This window comes from Dermacentor variabilis, chromosome 4 (genome assembly GCF_050947875.1).
Source record: "Dermacentor variabilis isolate Ectoservices chromosome 4, ASM5094787v1, whole genome shotgun sequence".
In the NCBI taxonomy this organism is placed as follows: Eukaryota; Metazoa; Arthropoda; class Arachnida; order Ixodida; family Ixodidae; genus Dermacentor; species Dermacentor variabilis.
The window spans coordinates 179,052,447-179,070,700 of record NC_134571.1 but is presented as its reverse complement, the minus strand read 5'-3'; the positions used below and the strand labels follow the sequence as shown (position 1 = coordinate 179,070,700).

General features: G+C 47.3%; 1 protein-coding gene and 1 pseudogene across 4 annotated transcripts in view; both read left to right on the top strand.

Annotated features, from left to right (window-relative positions):
- The window catches only part of LOC142579973 (uncharacterized), a 56,455-nt gene that overhangs the window by 7,120 nt on the left and 31,081 nt on the right, over positions 1–18,254 (top strand). For all 4 annotated transcript variants that reach the window (XM_075690667.1, XM_075690664.1, XM_075690665.1 and 1 more), the window contains exons 4-6: positions 3,682–3,765; positions 4,402–4,528; positions 7,256–7,370. In XM_075690667.1, coding sequence (XP_075546782.1) covers positions 3,682–3,765; positions 4,402–4,528; positions 7,256–7,370 — 326 coding nt within the window. The remainder of the gene's footprint in view (positions 1–3,681; positions 3,766–4,401; positions 4,529–7,255; positions 7,371–18,254) is intronic.
- On the top strand, positions 12,744–14,538 carry LOC142578080 (uncharacterized; annotated as a pseudogene).

Here is an 18,254-nt window from a genome sequence, read left to right as displayed (position 1 = left end):
AAATAACTAGGTAGTTGGAGGGGGGAATTTGTTATTTCTAGGGTGTCTCTCGCCGCCACTTTGTTGCATAGAGGTCACAAATACATGTGTTTCTACGGAGTGACGGCGGGGAATAGGGAAACTTCGGAATATCGAGGAATTCATTGCATGGAGATTCATTATAGGCAGGTTTAATAGCAGAGGTAGAATGTTTGAAGTGCTGCTAACCCATAATTTCAGGCAAAGCGTGCGATTTTGCATGCTGTGCACGAGGACAGCTGACTAGCAGTATAAGACACTGCTACACACACTGAGGCAGATGCAAGTGGAACACAGAGCATGATCGTGCACTGGAACACGGTAGCAAATGGCAGTTTTCCTCTGCACGCACGACTATGACGTGGGAACAAGCATACGAAATAGAACTACATGACTCTTGCCACAGTACCAATTAAAAGAAATACGCACGCATTCGGTTTGTGTTTTATTATTTCTCTAAACTTTAATTTGTCTATGGAGCAACAAATTACACAAATAACAGAAGTCGCCTTGAATAATTCCTGAAGTGCCGCTTGTCCCTATGAGCAACATCACAGCAAACGCATGTGCGTAGGCGCACTACCACGTGTACGTCATTCTCCCGCTTGGAGTGTGGTGGCTGCGAGGAGAAGGGAAAACGGCGTTTACTTTGAAATTTCAGCTCTTTCCGTGATGTGTAGCGATGTAATTCCTAGAAGACACGCTCTCGAGTGTGCATTGTATGCACAACACTCCTCAGCTCAAGATGGCCAGACCTGCTGAGGAATCACTGCTGACTGCTGTACGCGATACTTTATCCTGCTTTTTTTTTTAAAAGAAAATATCTCTACTTATATTTCGATTTATACAGTAGCCACATGGGGGTACCTCGAAGGGACCCTGAACCACCTCTGGGGATTGGTGAAATAACATATTCCACCGGTAGCATACGTTTCTGTGAACATCTTAGCCAAGTTTTGCTGTCATATGCAGTGCATGGAGCTCGCAAGCGCGTACCTGCCAACCTTCCCGATTTTTTACTGAACTTTCCAATTGTACGATTACTGTCCTAAATCTTCCGAAAAGTGGTCTCTGTTCGCGCAATAATGGTTATTGCAAAACCAAAACCGGCCCTGCAGAATCTACAGCCACATTGTAATCATCAGCATCACCAAACAACGGCTGCACTAGCACCATCGGTATCAACGACTAAGCAGCCGATTATGGTGCCTAGTAAGCTGACCAAAGCCAGAGCCAATGTAGCTCTTGCATTTCATGCATGCCTTCATGCATTATGCATTGTTGCTGGTGCTAGGCTGTGTGCGTGCGTTGCATCGCGTAAATTTAGAATCCTCGCGTGCTTGATGCCATGGTGCTATCAAAGCCTAAGAAAAGGTATTTGCAGAAGTTTTTGCGATCTTACACTTCTGAATTTCCATGCTTTTCGACATCAAGAAAAAGAGAGCATTTTGCATTTTGTACAACGTGTGGATGCGACATCAGTGTGTCTCACGGTGGCAAAGGCAACTTGTAACTGCATGTTTCCACGGCGAAGCATCAAAGCTATGTTCGCACCATTGAGCAGCAAGACAACATAGCGAACTTTCTCCGGAACAACTGCGACAACACTGTCATACGTGTGGAGTGCCTGTTTATTGGATTCCTTGTCTGAACACAATCTAACCCATAGTGTCAGCAACCACGTTGGGCCACTTCTACGGAAAATATTTCCGAAATGTGATGAGGCGAAGTGTTGTGGATGTGGACGCAACTTTGAAACGCAACTCTGAAGAATGCGGAGGTGGCCAACCTGAAACATATTTCGCAGGCATCGCTCTCAAGTCTTCGTTTCTTCATTCAGAGTTTCCCTCAGCTGTTGCCCCGAGATTCCAATGAACCTGCTGAAGATGCTTTAGATGCTCTCGAAGCTGAGTTTGGCACACTACAGGCGTACAATCTTCCAGAGGACATCCTGAATGAAGAAAGGTAGGATGTATAGTGGTTTGTGGCTGGAAAAATGAAAAACACTGATGGAAAGCATGTTTCACAGAGTTGCTAAGGTGATGCTGGATTTACTCGTGATACTGCATAGCTACGCAGAGTGTGAGTATTTTTAGCACGACGCGAAAAGTAGGACTGAATTTTGCTCATCGATGTGCAACACAACCCTCCAACACCAGCTACTAGGGAAGGGCTGTCAGTCTGGACCACGTTTTGAGCAAAGCTACTCTGAGAAATTTTTGAAGTGAGCAAAGTCTGCTACTGCAAGGTCCCTGCAAAAGGACTCGTTGAACACTGCCTGAAAGTTTGAACAAACCCCCCCCCTGTTGGCACGAATAAAGTCTCCCGATTTTTGATCTTGCCAGGTTGGCAGGTATGCAAGCGGATTGCGAAGTCTCCTTTCTCTCAAACACTCTTTTCAGCAGAAGGCCCTGTGCTCACTGTCTTCTACACGCACTATTTCGTCATCGAACACACTATTTCATCATTCCGTTAGGTGCTATTTGGCCGATAGCCGACATAAAGCTCCAGTCTGCTGCATGGCGTAGACACCATGGCTGCTTCAGGGTGCCGCCACAAATTCACTGGCTAAGTGTACTGCGGCCCGCTTAAAACAACCTCGTTTGGCTTATGTTTAGCACCTCGTACGCACCAAAGTCTGAAGTCGTGGTATCTATGCTAACATTCAAAATGAAATTTCAACTGCGCACCAAGGTTACATTTGGAAGGCGGATTGTTGTCGGCGAGTCCCACTGTGCCATAGCCTTTGCAGTGCGAGGCATTGAAGGAGGAACAGGAGCACAGTTGAGGCTGCTAATAATTGCCGATAACTCCACTTCTGCTGAACGCACTGCAGTACTTTTTGCGGCCAAGTGTTTCTGAAATAGCCTATTTTCACTTCAAATGCCTTTCTACATCCTGACAAAATGTGGTTCAAGGCCCCTTTAAATGCTGACTGTCTCGATGCAATCCAGCAGCTTGATACTGTGTCTCAATTTCATTTGTGGCATCTTTGCATGTTTCAGTCCGATCTGTCATCTTGATTTCGTTGCTGGCACTTTTCTCTCATCTACATTTAGATCTAAATGACAGCTGCAATTTTCAAAGGCAGCCAGTTTATTGAAGGTAAACAAAAAATTGAGTGCATGATGATGCATTGATGGAGACTGCCAGGGACCTAATGTGCACTTCAGTGTCGAAGGTTCATGGTAGAATGTTTCCATATTTGTCTTTACATGGCCCTTCACATTCTACAGCCTAGTAGAATGGGTTTGACTACTTCCACAGTTACGTTTATTGCTAGTCCTTGTTTTTTTCTCTTTCTTCAGCCCTCCTCCTAATGCCTTTCTCTCCCCCTCCCTTGCAGAGCATCACGTAGGCAAAGATCTGTACATTGACAAACATCTCTGCTTTTAAAAAACAGCTGTCTACTGTGTGTTTGGGTTGTTGTTAAAATGTGTGAATTTTCGCTGTTCAAACACAAGGCTCGATTAAAGTAGGTTGGATAACCAAGTTTGTCACAGCATGTACAGCTTTGTTGTATTAAGGGTCTGTACTGAAGGAAAATGTGCTGCAGAGAGAAGGAAAGTTTTGCACGTTGTCTACCTTTCAACTACTATGCTTTCACATAGTCGAACTATTGGCTTGCGAATACGCTTCCTGCAAGTGTCATGTGACTCGCAGCTTCAGAGAAGGACAAGCCCACGGGGAATGTTGCCCTGCCGCCTGCTGCCGAGGATGTGCCAACAGAGGAGAACTGGGACGAAGGTATTTGCCTCCTTTCCTTCTTGTTTACTAATGGTAGGTTCACTGCAGATGTGGACGTCTAAAAGAATGTTTCTGCTTTTGAGTGAATGGGATGCAGTGGTCATGTTCACTTCTCATCATGTTTATCATTTAATAGTGTGTTCACACGAGATAAAGCCAGTACCTTGCACCAGATTATGCGAGCTGCCGATTCACTGGAATGTAAATTAATGCTAGCTAAAGTGTAAGGTGACAGGAAATGGGGTCGCTACTGCGTGAGATGGTTAGGTGCGATTCTTCAGGCCACAGGGAAGTGTCTTAGTGAGCTTGAGTAACTTCTGGGTAAGCAGATCTCACTGGTGTTCACATGCTGTTGAAATCGTGTATAGACACATTTCATGATATTGAAGTTCAAAATACATGGTGTTCTAGGAGAAGAGCACATATAACAAGTTTTCAATCTTGCGTTCTAATTTGCTGTACCCACACCATTATGGCCAACAGTATGTGGAAATAAATATCTGATGTATTTTTAGCATATTATATTATCTTTTGGTGTCGTATTGAAGTGAATAACTGTTCGTGTAACGAAGTGCCAGGTCCGGTGTGCTTTTGCTTAATTGGGCTCTGACCCAAGGTTTACTTGCTTGCTTGCAGAGATCAGTGGCTCAACCAGCCTGGAGGATAAGATTCCGAGGCCGTCTGTAGCTCCTGTGTTTGTTAATGTCCAAGCGATGGCACCGGCAGAACGCCGGCACTACTACGCATCATTGCACAGCCAGGCGTGAGTAGTGGCACCCGTGCGTGCATGCGTGCGTGTGTGTGTGTGTAGGGACGGGGGTAGTTTGCTTTTGCTTGTGTGTTTTGGAATCTCTTGGGCCAAAAACTTTCATCCACACAGGTTTCGTAGGTTTGAGCTGGACAGAACAGGCTCCCACCATTCAGGAGTGGAATTTAGGTCACTTACTAGAATCTTGCCTTGATATTGTGTGTTAATATAGTACCTTGTAAATGAGTGAGAAATTATTTAAATTTATTTATTTCACATACAGTAAAACCTCGTTAGTACGTAGTTGGCAGGGAATGTGGACCAGGTACACACTAAGCGATGTACTAGTTAACCAACAGTGGCAGATGAGCAGCTATAGACTTACCGGCGGGAAAAGAACTGCATTTTAATTCTTACTCGGACACTGATGGAAGACAACGTTTGTTCGTGAACAGTTTGCTATTGCCCCTGTAGGGGCCTGGAACAACGACAGCATCCTCATACTATGCAAAGCTGCGGGCCCCCACTTCTTTGCAAAGGCCCTCATGAAGGTATAAACACACCTACCGCTTCGGAGATGGAAGGGCCATCGCCCACTTCAATGTTTTTGCGAACGGCATGAAAGTACCAGAAGCTATAAGAGCAGGAAACACGTCATGACCACCATATTTTGACATCACTGTCGGTGGAAACTGTTGTCAGTGAAAACGTTTGTGAGCTGCAATTTCACTATCTATGGTCTGTGCGCACGCAAGTTCCCAGATTCTGGGCTTGTACGCACAGAAAAATGAAGTACTACTACTAGCACACTAACCGTTTGGCATGTGGTAAGTGAAGATGGCTTTAAGCAGTCAGCCAGTACATTAAGTTCAATGCGACATGGTGTGGATTCATCGTGACTATTTTTAAACTGGAATTACTTATTAAGCAGGTACGTATTAACGAGGATATTATTTTGCTTTCAAGACCCAAGGGGGTTACAGAAAAGAGTTTGGTAAAAAACAAAGTTCACTACTATTCACCATGCAAAGGCATGGTGAACAGCACTATTGAATTTGTTTGTGCCAGTGTGACGAGCTTGAATGTCGTGGAAACGCAATTCATCCACACTTGACCTAGGAATCAGTCGCAGGGAACCCTGATCATAAGGAAATTCACAGAATAAAAATGGGTTGGATCGCATACAGCAGGCATTGCCAGCTCCTGACTGGAAGCTTACCATTATCATTGAAAAGGAAGATGTACAATCAGTGCATTTTACCAGTGCTGACATATGGGGCAGAGACTTGAAGACTGACAAGGAAGCTTGAAAACAAGTTCAGGACCGCGCATAGAGTGATGGAACGAAGATTGCTAGGCATAACGATAAAAGACAGAAAGAGACCGGTTTGGATCAGAGAGCAAATGGGTATAGACGATATTCTAATTGACATCAAGAGAAAAAAATGGAGCTGGGCAGGTCATGTAATGTGCAGGTTAGATAACTGTTGGACCATTAGGGTTATAGAATGAGTACCAAGAGAAGGGACTCAATCGAGGTTGACAGAAGACTAGATGGAGCGATGAAATTAGGAAATTTGTGGGCGCTAGTTGGAATCGGTTGGCGCATGACGGGTAATTGGAGATCGAAGGGAGAGGCCTTCATCCTGCAGTGGACATAAAACCGGCTGATCATGATGACGATTGAGGTCCTAGGAATGAGAGGAGTCACTGTAAAGGTTTTATACACACAGGCTATGGTCAGTACAGGGCAATACAGCTTAGACAACATATAATGTAACCTAGTGGTTCTCGAATGGGGGGGGTCTGCGAAGCCATTTTTTGGGCGTTCATAAAACCCAGGCACCTGCGCCCCCCCCCCCCCCATCCTTCAGAAATGTGTTCTTTTTTTTTTTAAGGGTGTGGCTACTGCAAACTTTGGGACATGATTGGGGACTGCAGAAATGCATTTCTAGGCTTGCGTAATTGAAAAACAAATGCTGAAACAGGTTGAATGTGGCTGCAGATAGTAAACTCCTTAAGCTCGACTGCATCACATATTGACAAGCTGTCCAGATTGAATTGACGTGGCAATTTTGTTTGACCATTATTTGCCAGGTGACAACAAAAGGCACCTGTTTCACGCCGCATGGTGAGGGTACGGGCAACACTCAAATGGTGGCAACTTGGTCCACAGTCGCAATGTTTTCGACACTGTGCGTGTGCTGATCAGTCCGCGAACTTGTACGAGACACTGTACGGCGTCTGAAATTTCAACGAGTGTTGTATCTTTCAAAAATTCTATTTGTCTGCTTCATGTGAAGACCGCAGGTACTTGGACATTAACATTTCAACATTCGTAAATTTAAACAGATGCAAAACTCCTGGTCGCATGCTTCAGTTATCAGACATGAACAGCTGCTTGGTCTAGATATTTTCCACATGTACAGCCTTTGAATCCTATCGTTTTGGTTATGTAGTGTGGCGCCGCTTATAGTGTGGATATTCGCTACTCTGGCGACTTACGCTGTAACTGATCTATGCTACATATAAGAGGGAGGGTGCAAACAGGTTTTCGCTTGAAAAGGCAGTTCAAGTGAAGTATTTTAAAAATGGCAAGCAGAAGTTGCAATCCAGCGGTTGTCCTGTGGCCTCATTCGGGATGTGTCTTATCTGTGTGCGTTGCCGTCTCATGAAAATGGAACTCTCACTTAGCTCATTTGTTTATTTGCATTGCTCACCCACTTTCTTCCTCCTCCCTAGAGATGAGCTGTTGCCGAGCGACATGAAGCCAAGGGTGTTGCCGCAGGCGAAGACACTAGAAGAGGAGGAGGAGGAGATGCTCCCCATGCCACCCATGCCCAAGACGGAGTCCAAGGTGTGTGCGCTTGCTAACACTTTCTGAATTAGCTCTTGCACATTTAAATGAATACCCAGGAATGTGGATGCTGGAACAGCCACCGCCGCAGCACATTTGCAATGCACATACAGTCAAACCTCGATATATTTAACACGGATATATCGAATTATTGTGTGTATCGAACACTTTCTATGTCACCTAGAAAATCTCATGCATTCTAAATTTTTATTTCGAACGCGGTCGGACATAAAATAGATACATTGAACTCTGCCACCCCAGACCACATGCGCTCTGTTGTCTAGCAGTGATCTTTCTTGCAACACCCTCGAAGATCGTGGTGGTGCGATGGGAGTTCCCTACAGCTGTGCACCACATTGATTGCACTGAGGGTGCCATTTCAACGTAGCGGCGTACATACGCAGAGACTGTGGCTAGTTAGACCAAGTTTGACAACGTCAATAATGGATTGCTAAACTTCGTGAAGTTAAGGTGGGGCGCCGGTTCTAAAATGATGAGAAGTCACCGAAAAATTGACTGAAAAAACTCTTTTTAGGAATGTTTCTGCCTTCAAGCACCTACCCTCAGATTATTAACACGGATTTTGATCAGTAGATAAGAAAAAATCTGCTTTCAACACGCTGCGGGATCCATGAAATGCCCTGCGTCAGACAAAATTTGTTCAGTCTTTCCACGCACGCCGCAACCACCAGCCGACTGCCACTATCTTGGGCTTGTTTTGAAGCTGGGTTCCTTGTGTGCATTTTCTGCCAGGTGAAAATGGTGCTGCTCACAGATTGCCGTTTTTCCAAAGGGTGATTTCGGGCCTCTGATTGGGTGGAGTGCACGCGCACAAGGCGAGCCCTCAGTCTTGCACCTTGCATTGGCTGGCATGACCAAAGTGGCCTCTTTTTTTTTTTTTTTTGCATGCGCCGTTGCTGCTGATTTGTGTGGGTCGACTTCGTCTGCTTTCGCTTGCATTCATGCGGCTGATGCATCGTCTATTCGTCTTGTGGCATGTCAAGTGACGTTCGCATAAAGATGGGTCAAGCTTACGAAAAAAAAATGGAAGCGTCAGTGGAACGACAGGCTGAAGATTGCATACGATGGCGCACTGCCCTAACGGCTTGCACGAACGTTACGGCCGGAACCATCTGTTGGGAAATTCTGCCAACGCCATTGATTCTACTGGGCCTAGCTGCAGATTGGTGTTGTGGCAGGCAGCGCGAAGAGGTAGCCTCCATAGTCATGGTTTATTTAGACCGGCCAGCCGTGGTGCTGCAGGGTCTCGGAGGTCAAGTGTTTCAGTGTGTTTTATTCTCACGCTACATGCACTTGAGCCATCTTCACCGGCTCTGGAGGCAATAGTCATGTCGCTACAGGGCCTCCCTCCTAGTGCGAAGTGCGATTGAAATATGTGCCGAAGGTGCGCATATAGAAAGAAGACACCGGAAGCCTATAATGTGCGAGTGACAATTTGTAGCGTCCGTCCAGAAGTCCAGGTGAAGCCCGTGTTGCCGTGAAGGGCACAGATAGCTCTCCGTTGGTCGTAGCTTGAGATTTTCTGGACATGAGGCGCGTTGTCTTGTGCGTTGAGGACGTCGCCTTGTGTTTTCGATGTCTGCGGGCTCAGTGTGGTGCAACTCGGCAAGCAGAGTTAAGGCTGTTGAGGCGAACAGAGCAGAGGACGGTGTCGTCGAATGACATGCAACAGTGGCTGTGGCGAACTGTGAGTGGCGCTCTACCATGTTGCCCATGCTAATTCGTGCTGCATCACGATTACAGGTGCGGGTACACTTGTGCAGGGCGGCTTATTGCTACGACCACCATGACCTTGGTCTCGAGATGGCCTGGTCATTCCGGCCATTGCTCGTTTGGTGTGTAATTTTCCAGCGATCTTTTCAGGGAGGTATGGAAAGCAGATTCTGTCATCGTTGGTAGTGACGGGTTCACGCAAGCCAAGAAAGATGCACCAGGCTGCACCGGCAGCATAGGTTGTGAGCGAGGTGGAGCGACAGTTATGCTGTAGTGCGAAATCACTCCCTGCGGCAGGTTCTCATAGATGCTTAGGCCTGGTAGAAGTCTGAGCTCCAGAAGAAGCCGCCCTAGCAGCTCGTGACTTGTGTGGAGATAGCGTATGCGTTGGTCACTCATGTTGTTGACATAGAAGTGATGCTTGAACTGAAGAAACCAGATGACAGAGCTGGCTCCTGCAAAACTTGGTAGGCCATGCATCTGCAGAAGGTATGAGCACAGAACATTGGAAGGCTCCCTTGCTGCTGCTTGCGGTGAAATCTCGAATGCTGATAGCATCAGGGTTATGGTGGTCACTGAAGGCACCATGCAGGGTGTTGCTTGTGGCGTTGCTGTGCCTGCAACAGTGAAATTTGCACTTAGTGGAGCTGGTGGACAGCCTCTGAATCGGTGATGAGTGAGGTGCTCCCGAAAGGAATGTCCAAAGAAAGGAGAGCGGAGGGTCGTAGAGTAGCCAAAAGCACTTGCCCAGTGAATTCTTTGGAAAGATTCATCGTGCAGCTGCCTTTGAGATGGGGAGGAGACTTACGGACTGAGTAGAGGTTTGATGCTGGGACCGGCACATGCTTCTCTTGGTGTGAAGCTTTATTTTTCATGGCCAACGCTCCTTCCGCTTGTGAAGCCATCTGTTCTTCCTTCTTTCGTGTTGTGTAATGCTCCCATATCCAGCAGTCAGTTTGCCTCAACAATGCATCAGAGTCAGAGGCCAATGAGCGATACTTTTCAGGAACAGATTTTTTCATAAAACTTGACGCAACAATCACAGAATGGTAGACAAAGTCCATGTTCACAAACTCCACAGAATATACCAGAAAGTCGCCAGGTATGCGAAGGCACTAAGTTGAAGGCACAATGCCTCAACATTGTCCTCATAGGAGGCCTGGCAGATGATTCAGTCCCTCGGGGGCTTCGTTTTTGCAAGGAACCTTCCGCTGCACTATGTGGAGCATTTGGATGCCTAAAAGAAGGATGTCGGTAAGCTTCGCGTGAAGCGTGCAAGGCTGACAGACATTTTCTCGTGCAAGCCAGTGAGAAGTATGTGGCGAAATGCTTGTGACGATCTCACCTCAGCGTTTCTTCTGGATTTCTCACGCTGACGGGCTGTCACGGCAACCTTCTCGAATTTTAAAGGGCCCCCTTTGAGGCCACTAAACCGATGCCTCGATGGAGCTCGCATATCGCTTGCCACCCGTGACCCCTCTTTGCAGTTGTCATAGCAGTGCCATTCTTTAATGCAGGCAGCTGCGGCTTGTTACACATGATTGGAACGCCCAGGAAGCAGTTAAGCGAGTGAACACAATCGGCAACCAGATGGAGGAAGTGGTTGGGGAGGGGCACTGGCCTCCCCACCATTATAGTTTTCTCGTATCAGCTCTGCCATCCCCCTATTTTGATTTTTTTCATGCACCCCCTTATAACAATGACATTTTTGTGGCACTTGAATATTGTTATAAGTGGGTACGACTACTTACAAAACTTGGGAAAGAAAATATGGTGTTGTGTGCATGTTCTGGAGTCTCCTAGCATTAACAAGAATGTAGCAAGCTATCAGTAACTTAGACACATAATAATCAAGATACAGTTCAATATAACAAACTTCAACAGAACAAGATTCTCGATATAACGAAGTACTTTACTTCTTGTCCATAGAATGGCATGTATTTCGAACCTCAATATAAGTGTTTTTATACAGTTAAACCTGGATATAACGAAGTTGACAAAAGCTCGCAATTTTTCGTTACATGCACGTTTCCGTTACATGCAGGTTTCGCGTGAAGGCTCGTACGAATGATGCAGAAACGAAACCAAATAGTTCAATACATCCGTGAAGGTGAACTCACCCTTCAAGCATTTATTTTACACCAAAAAACTGCGTAATTTCCGCTTGCTTCTTCGGCACGAGTGAAGGCACAACACGCGGCTCCAAAGAAGCTAAATCGTGTAGAGCTCCTTCATCGTCGAGCGAGCCAACGAAACGGCGCATAACGTCCATTGTGTTCATCACTTCCTTTGCAGTAGGCACGTCACACGGATCTGCCTCACAGGCACCATCATCACCGCCATCGGGATTTTGCACGCTTTCAGCTACTGCTGCATCAAACATTTCTTCTCTAGCCATGGCGGCGTTGTCGGCAAACAAAAAGTCAGTCAGTTCAACGTCGTCGCGTACACCACCGTTATTACATAGCTCGTTCCACGCTTGGCCACATCAGACGGAGTAGAAAGGTCTTCCTCCTTCTCGGCACCAGCCCGTGTGTTTTTGGCTATTCCGGCCTTTAAGGGGGGACGCGGGGATCAACTCGGGAAAAACGACCAAAAAATCACTTTTTAGGAAGTTGCAGATTTCGAATGTTTGACCCCTTTTCTATAATATTTTCATAATAATATTCTATATTCATTTTCATATTCTATATTCTATATTTCATTCTATATTCATATATTCATAATAATATTCATTTTCTATAATATTTCTATAGTATTTCCGCTGAAAACGACTGCTAAGTACCATAAATAAATATGTACGTAAGGCAATACAGCGAAAATTTCGTGAAAATCTGTGGAAAAGTCGCGGTTTTCGAGCGTCCCTAGCTCCGGAACGGCAGTACGCAGCGCGGCCATGCTGGTACCGTTGAAGAGAGTGCTTCTTCGCCTTTTGACTCCTCTCTTTCATTTCCTGATAGAGAGAAGAGCAAGCCCAAAAAAATAAAAAGTCTGAAGGTCGTAGAGCTGCTTGTCACGGCCGCTGATTGGCTTGCTTCGTCACGTGCGTTCTATGAGGCGCCCCATTGGCAGAGTCTGGTAGCGAGCTGCTGCGGCGTCTGCTTCTCCCGTTTCTTCGCGCGCTGGCCGCTGCCTTTGTATACGCGTTGGATGCTCGAGGTACGCTGCCGCTTCATCGCTTTATTCGGTTTTGAGTTTTTTATTTCATTTTCTGGTTTCGAGCATGACTGGGCGGACGTGGACGACGAAATTCGCTACCAAGCACCGCTTCGGCAGCCACAAGCGCAAGCCACCGAACATCCGAAGGATAAGTAGGCCTAGCGGAGATGCGTCCGCGCACGAGCTTGCAAGAGAGACTGTCGACGCATTGCCGGGCAGTTCGCGGGCTGTTACAGCCTTGTGTTCCAGTGGTGACAATGCCGAACTGATAACGACCTTTTCCGATGCTTTCGGGCCTTCGACGTCCTGTGAATGCCCCGCGACGTACCCCGATTGTGCCACCGCAGTCACCGAGATGGACGACGAAAGTGCGGTCCAAGCGCGTGCGTCTGTCGGCCGTGAGGACGAACCGTGCATCAGCAACGGCCGCACCATACAGTCACATCATGAGCCACAATTCATCTTGTCGGAGGAGTTGAATATGACCGCTGCCACTGTCCGCGCGTCACTTGTTTCGGTGCCGGCAACAGAACGGAAGATAGGGTTGACGGCTGGAGGAGCATGCTCGGTGGCGACGGACTCAAGCGAGTTTTTGCTTGTGCAAGTTGCCGCACTGAATGCACTTCTCAGCAAAACACGGTGCCATCAGTGCTTCCAGCCGGGGATAGCGGTAGTGCCGGGAACCAGGCTTGGCCTTGCCGTGAAGATGGTTTTACATTGCTCAGCATGCGGTGCTTCGGAAACACAGGGGTCGTCACCAAGAGAAGGAAGCCGATCCTTTGAGGTGAACCTGAGGTCCATGCAAGCAATCAAAAGCATAGGGAAAGGTGCCACTGCCCTTACAGACTTTTGGTCTGTGATGAATGTTTCGTACAGGGGGCTTCATCAGAAGACATTTCAAGGGCACCTGAAAGCGAAATTCAGGCCTGCTGCAAGCAAATCTGCAACAAACGCGTGCACTGATGCTGTAGCAGCTGTCAAAAGTCTACACCGAAATGGACCCAACATTCCATAAGAAAATCACAGTCATTTATGATGGCACGTGGATGACCCGGGGTCATAGTAGCCACATTGGTGTAGGGGCTGTGATTGAATTTTACAGTGGCTTGGTGCTGGACTTCGTAGTCCTCTCGAACTACTGTCATGGGTGCATGTTGGGGCCAAAGCCAGGTGACAGTGACTATGATGTGTGGAGGCAGGCACATCAATGTCAGAAGAACACGGACGTGAAATCCGGCAGGATGGAGGTGGAGGCGGCACTTGAGCTCTTTCGTCGCTCCTTGACAAAGAATGATCTGCGTTACACCAATATTGTGTGCGATGGTGATAGCCGGACGTACTTGGCGCTTTGTGAGGACCAAACCTACGGGTTTATCCAGTTCTCTAAAGAGGACTGTGTAAATCACGTTGAAAAAAGGATGGGGACAAACTTGCGCACTTTGGTCACTAAGAGCAGTAGAGACCAACCACTTGGTGGCCGAGGGGGCCTGACACAAGACCTCATAAAGAGGCTGACCAGCTACTACAGAATGGCCTTGAGAGGGAGCGAGGATGTGAAGGACATGGAGAGAGCAGTCATGGCAACGTTTCATCACGTCACCTCTACAGATGAAGAACCGCACCACGAGCTCTGTCCTGTGGGCCCGACAAGTTGGTGTAGGCATCGAGCAGCAGAAGCAAAACAGGAACCGCAGCCTGCTCACAAGTACAGGTTGAAACCGTATGTAGCTGAGGCCATGTTGCCAGTTTTCCAGCGTCTCTCTGAGCCTCAGTTGCTGGAACGTTGCAAAGGAAAAAAAACTCAAAACGCAGCAGAAAGCCTGCACTCCGTGATTTGGTCAATAATGCCAAAGGATAAAAATGCTTCCCTGATTGCTGTAGAGACTGCCGTAAGTGAGGCAGTGTGTCGCTTCAACAGTGGCACCCTTCGAGCTTACACGGAGTTTTGCACCTCGCTTGGCGTGAAACCTGCAGGACATGGACTCCGTCGAGCGGCCGAGAAAGATGCCTTGCGCAAAAAGAGGGCACAGAAAGCCCATGAAGAAAAGCATAGAAGATTCAAGAAGCCAAGAGATGTACCTGACACCTGCAACTACAAGGCCGGTGGTTTCTAGTCGAATAAACATGGCCCAAAACTTCGAACACCTTTTTCTCAAAACTTTTTTCTACCACCAAGGTCAGCTTGCAAAGCCAATATCTCAGCCACCGTTATGAATATTTTTACACCGTTTGTTTTGTTACACTCATTGTGCACCACTGCACACAGTGACATGTTTTGTTTTCAAAATAGTTGCTTTGATAATTTGTTATCTTTTGTTTTCACAGTCGATATTTTCATGCAACTGAAGTAGCTGCAAAAGAATGAAAATATAAAAAAATTCTGTTAGGCTAAAAAAAATTACAGGAATGTCACTGTGTGGAGGATACATAGAGGAGTGCTATCAATGTTTGTTTGAACTCCTAGCATCAATATACAGGTGTGCAGGCATTTTGCAAAAATGAAAGCAGACCAATTTTGTAAACAAAAAAGTACTTCAGATATTGCAGCCATATTTTCACCATATTTTCAGTTTTGTTTACGTGATATTATTAACATCTGTGCAAAATTTCATCAAAATCGGCTGGTAAATAAAAAAGTTAGCTTTGATCCCCATATCCTCCCTTAAAAAGCAATTCGCGATAACTTCTGTCCTGACCTCTTGCCAAGAGGCAGCAAGCATCTCTACTGTTTGATAAATGTTGATCTTCATCTCCCGTTCCAGACGGATGTCGAGAAGTATCTTCAGGATTAGTCGGCGCCGGTAACAGCATTTAAAACTGTTAATGACCCCTTTGTCCAGGGGCTGTATTAGGGACGTGCAGTTGGCCGGGAAGTAATGCAGTTCGATGTTCGACAGCTGCAGGCCTTCGACATGGTGCGCCGAGCAATTGTCCAGCAGTCGGCAAACTTGACGGCCTTGCCGCTTGACGTCCTGGTTAAATTCCTTTAACCACTCAGAAAATATTGGCTGAGTCATCCACGCTTTGGAATTCGCCACATACTTCACGGGCATATGCTCCGTTCCCTTAAAACACCTGGGACGGGCACTTTTGCCGACAACTAGCGGGACTCGCTTGTCTGTGCCGTCGAGGTTGGCACACAGCAGAATCGTTATGCGGAGCTTGCTCTGCTTTCCGCCGCGGCACTCATCACCTTCTAACGCTAGCGTGCGGCCCGGAAGCATCTGATAAAATAGAGCTGTCTCGTCGGCATTGTAGACATCAGCCGCCTCGAAGCGACTCGGGATTCCAGGCAGCTTGTCAGCCACCCACGAAGCAGCAGCATCGCTGTCTGCGGAGGCAGATTCGCCGCTGATTACTCTTCCGACGACACCGTGCCTGCTCTTAAATCCCTGCAGCCACTCGTTGCTTGCCTTGAAATCATCAAGGCCCAAGATACACGCAAAATCCTTTTCCTTCTGTTGTAAGATCACGCCACTTATGGGTACATTTCTGGCTCGCGTGTCCAGAAACCATGTGAACACTGCCTTGTCCACACCAGTGTATGTGGACAGCTTCAGTCTTTTTTTTTCTTCGAGCTTGTTCCCGACTCCACTGCGTTTCTGATGCTGTGTTCCGCACTCAAAATCGTTGATAGTGTGCTCGCTGGAATGCTGAAACGGGTGGCAACGTCCTTCTTCTTCACGCCCGCGGAGACTGCATTTAAAATTGAGAGTTTGTCTTGAAAAGACAGAACTTTTCGTTTTCTGACAGTAGAACTCATCACGACCAACCGACGACGCAGTTAGAAGCGGAGACGCATGACTACACGCCGACAGGCAGGCCTAGCACCTCCAAAACAAGTCGGACAAACCAGTACCAAAGCACAGTTGTCACACGCACACGTGCAGAACGCAGGACAACTCAAAATGGCAAATGCAACGCATCCATAGAGAAAGAAAGAAAAGTGACGCATGTCGTTCGTCATGGAGTGTCGTTAGTCATCGTCCCTCCCCCTCTTCCTTCCCGCGCCCTGGCAATGAAAGAACCGGCTATCAGCGTTGCTTTTCAAGTGAATTCTTACACATAAGTGCGTCTAAGCCGTTGAAACAAATGAAAATCACAAAATAAGAATGCTTGCCCTCAAATCTATACGAAACAAAATAATTCTGCAAGAGAAATCAGCTGCTGATACCAATGCCACCTGGTGTCACGCTAGACAAGCAAAGCCTGAAAAGACTGCTACGTTAGGCACGGAGCGGCGCCTGTTGCCGCCATCATCATCATCGCTAAATTTGCTCGGTCGCGGCAATCCCTGGCGTTCGCATAGCTGCTGGCTTCTTACAGTATTAATATTCAATAATCTAGAGCATTTCTTCAGCCGAATTTTCCTTAAAAGCGCAAAAAGTAATGACTGATCACCTTTGGGAGTTCGTTACATCAAGGTCGAAAATACATGGGCTTCAATGGGGGCAGCGTTGGGGAATTCAAAAACTTCGTTAAATCCAGGAATTCGTTCCATATAGGTTGGTTACATCCTGGTTTAACTGTACGTGATTTCAATAGAACAAAATTTCCCTGCTGCTGCGAAGGACTATCGAGGCAAGAAATGGAGAATGCCGCAGGCGCAGGTGGTCAAATGGTTGACTGACATGTGGTTAATACTGCTCGCGTGGCTCAAATCGTATGCCATGCAACACAGCTGTCGCTGAAGTGGGGAAGCGTCTTTATCAGCAACGGCGAATTCAGCTGCTCATGGCCTCTTAAATCCTTACTGAATTCTCGCGGCACGCGGCACCTGATTTCGGATGTCTACCGTATAAACCGTATACAGTGGAACCCCGTTCATACGTTTTTCACTGGACCGAGGAAAAAAAACGTAACAGCCGGGAAAACGCAACCGTGAGGAAAGCTCCGAAAATGAATGAAAAAAGTGCAGCTTCAACTATAGACAATTTATTTCCACAGAGTGCGCTTAGACCTTAAAGAAGTCCAGAATGGTGGCTTGCCGTTTCTTTCGCTCACTAGAAATCGCCGCACGTTTCTCAATAGCTTGGAAGGCCGCATTGCTGTCAGCGTCGTTGTGAGGTGCGACGTACCTGTGGAGGAGGTCCAGGGCCGCGATGGCTTCTCCAAAGCTAGTATTTGGCAACTCCCCGGCATCATGCGGCTCGTGCTCCTCGTCGTCACCGCGCCACGGCAATGGCAACGGACAAAGGAATATCCGCAGGAAATTTTGCCTTCTTTGGCGTAATCATGCTAACGATTGTTTAGTATTGCTGCGGAGCGCGCGCGTCCGAGCAGCCCGGTTGCGCGCAGCGCGGCGTGGTTTCGTGAGAAATGTAAACAAGAGAGGAGAGCTGGCCCGATAGGCGGAGCAACGCCATGAGCAACACCAACTTCCGGCTTCCCTTTAGCTATGGCTTCACCAAGAGTGACGTCAGGGCCTCTCCTGAGTTTCCTTCCTCTGTGAGTCGACCCGTCCAACAAACCATGCGGTGACCGTAATCACAGTGATGGTGAGAGCATTTTTCACATATGGCCATCTATTGGCGGCCTCTCGAACTGGCGTGCGGCTTCTTGCAGCTAGTTCCATAGCCAAGCCCGGCCAAGCCCTGTCAAAACTTGTCAAAAACCAAAATGGCGGTTGGAGCGCATTGCCTACTTTAGCCCAGGCGGGTTCGGGTTGCGACGCATCATGCGGGAACGTTTTCACAGCTACTACGTAACAGCGGGGTTCCTTATACATTGGATCTTATGGAAGCTATGCCGGGTCCAGATGAAAACGACGTAGCAGCCGGGAAAACGCAGCAGTGAGGAACGTAGCAGCGGGGTTCTACTGTATAGGTTGAGTGGGAATATAGGTTGACCCCCTTACCTTGAAGGGAAGAAAATAAAAAAAATAGAAGAGAAGGAAATATTGCCGAAACGCATTTATTTGCAATGTCGGCTGCATCCCTGGACCACCGGAGCTGCGACTTGAGTCCGAACTTTCATCAGCGTTGTCGGAAA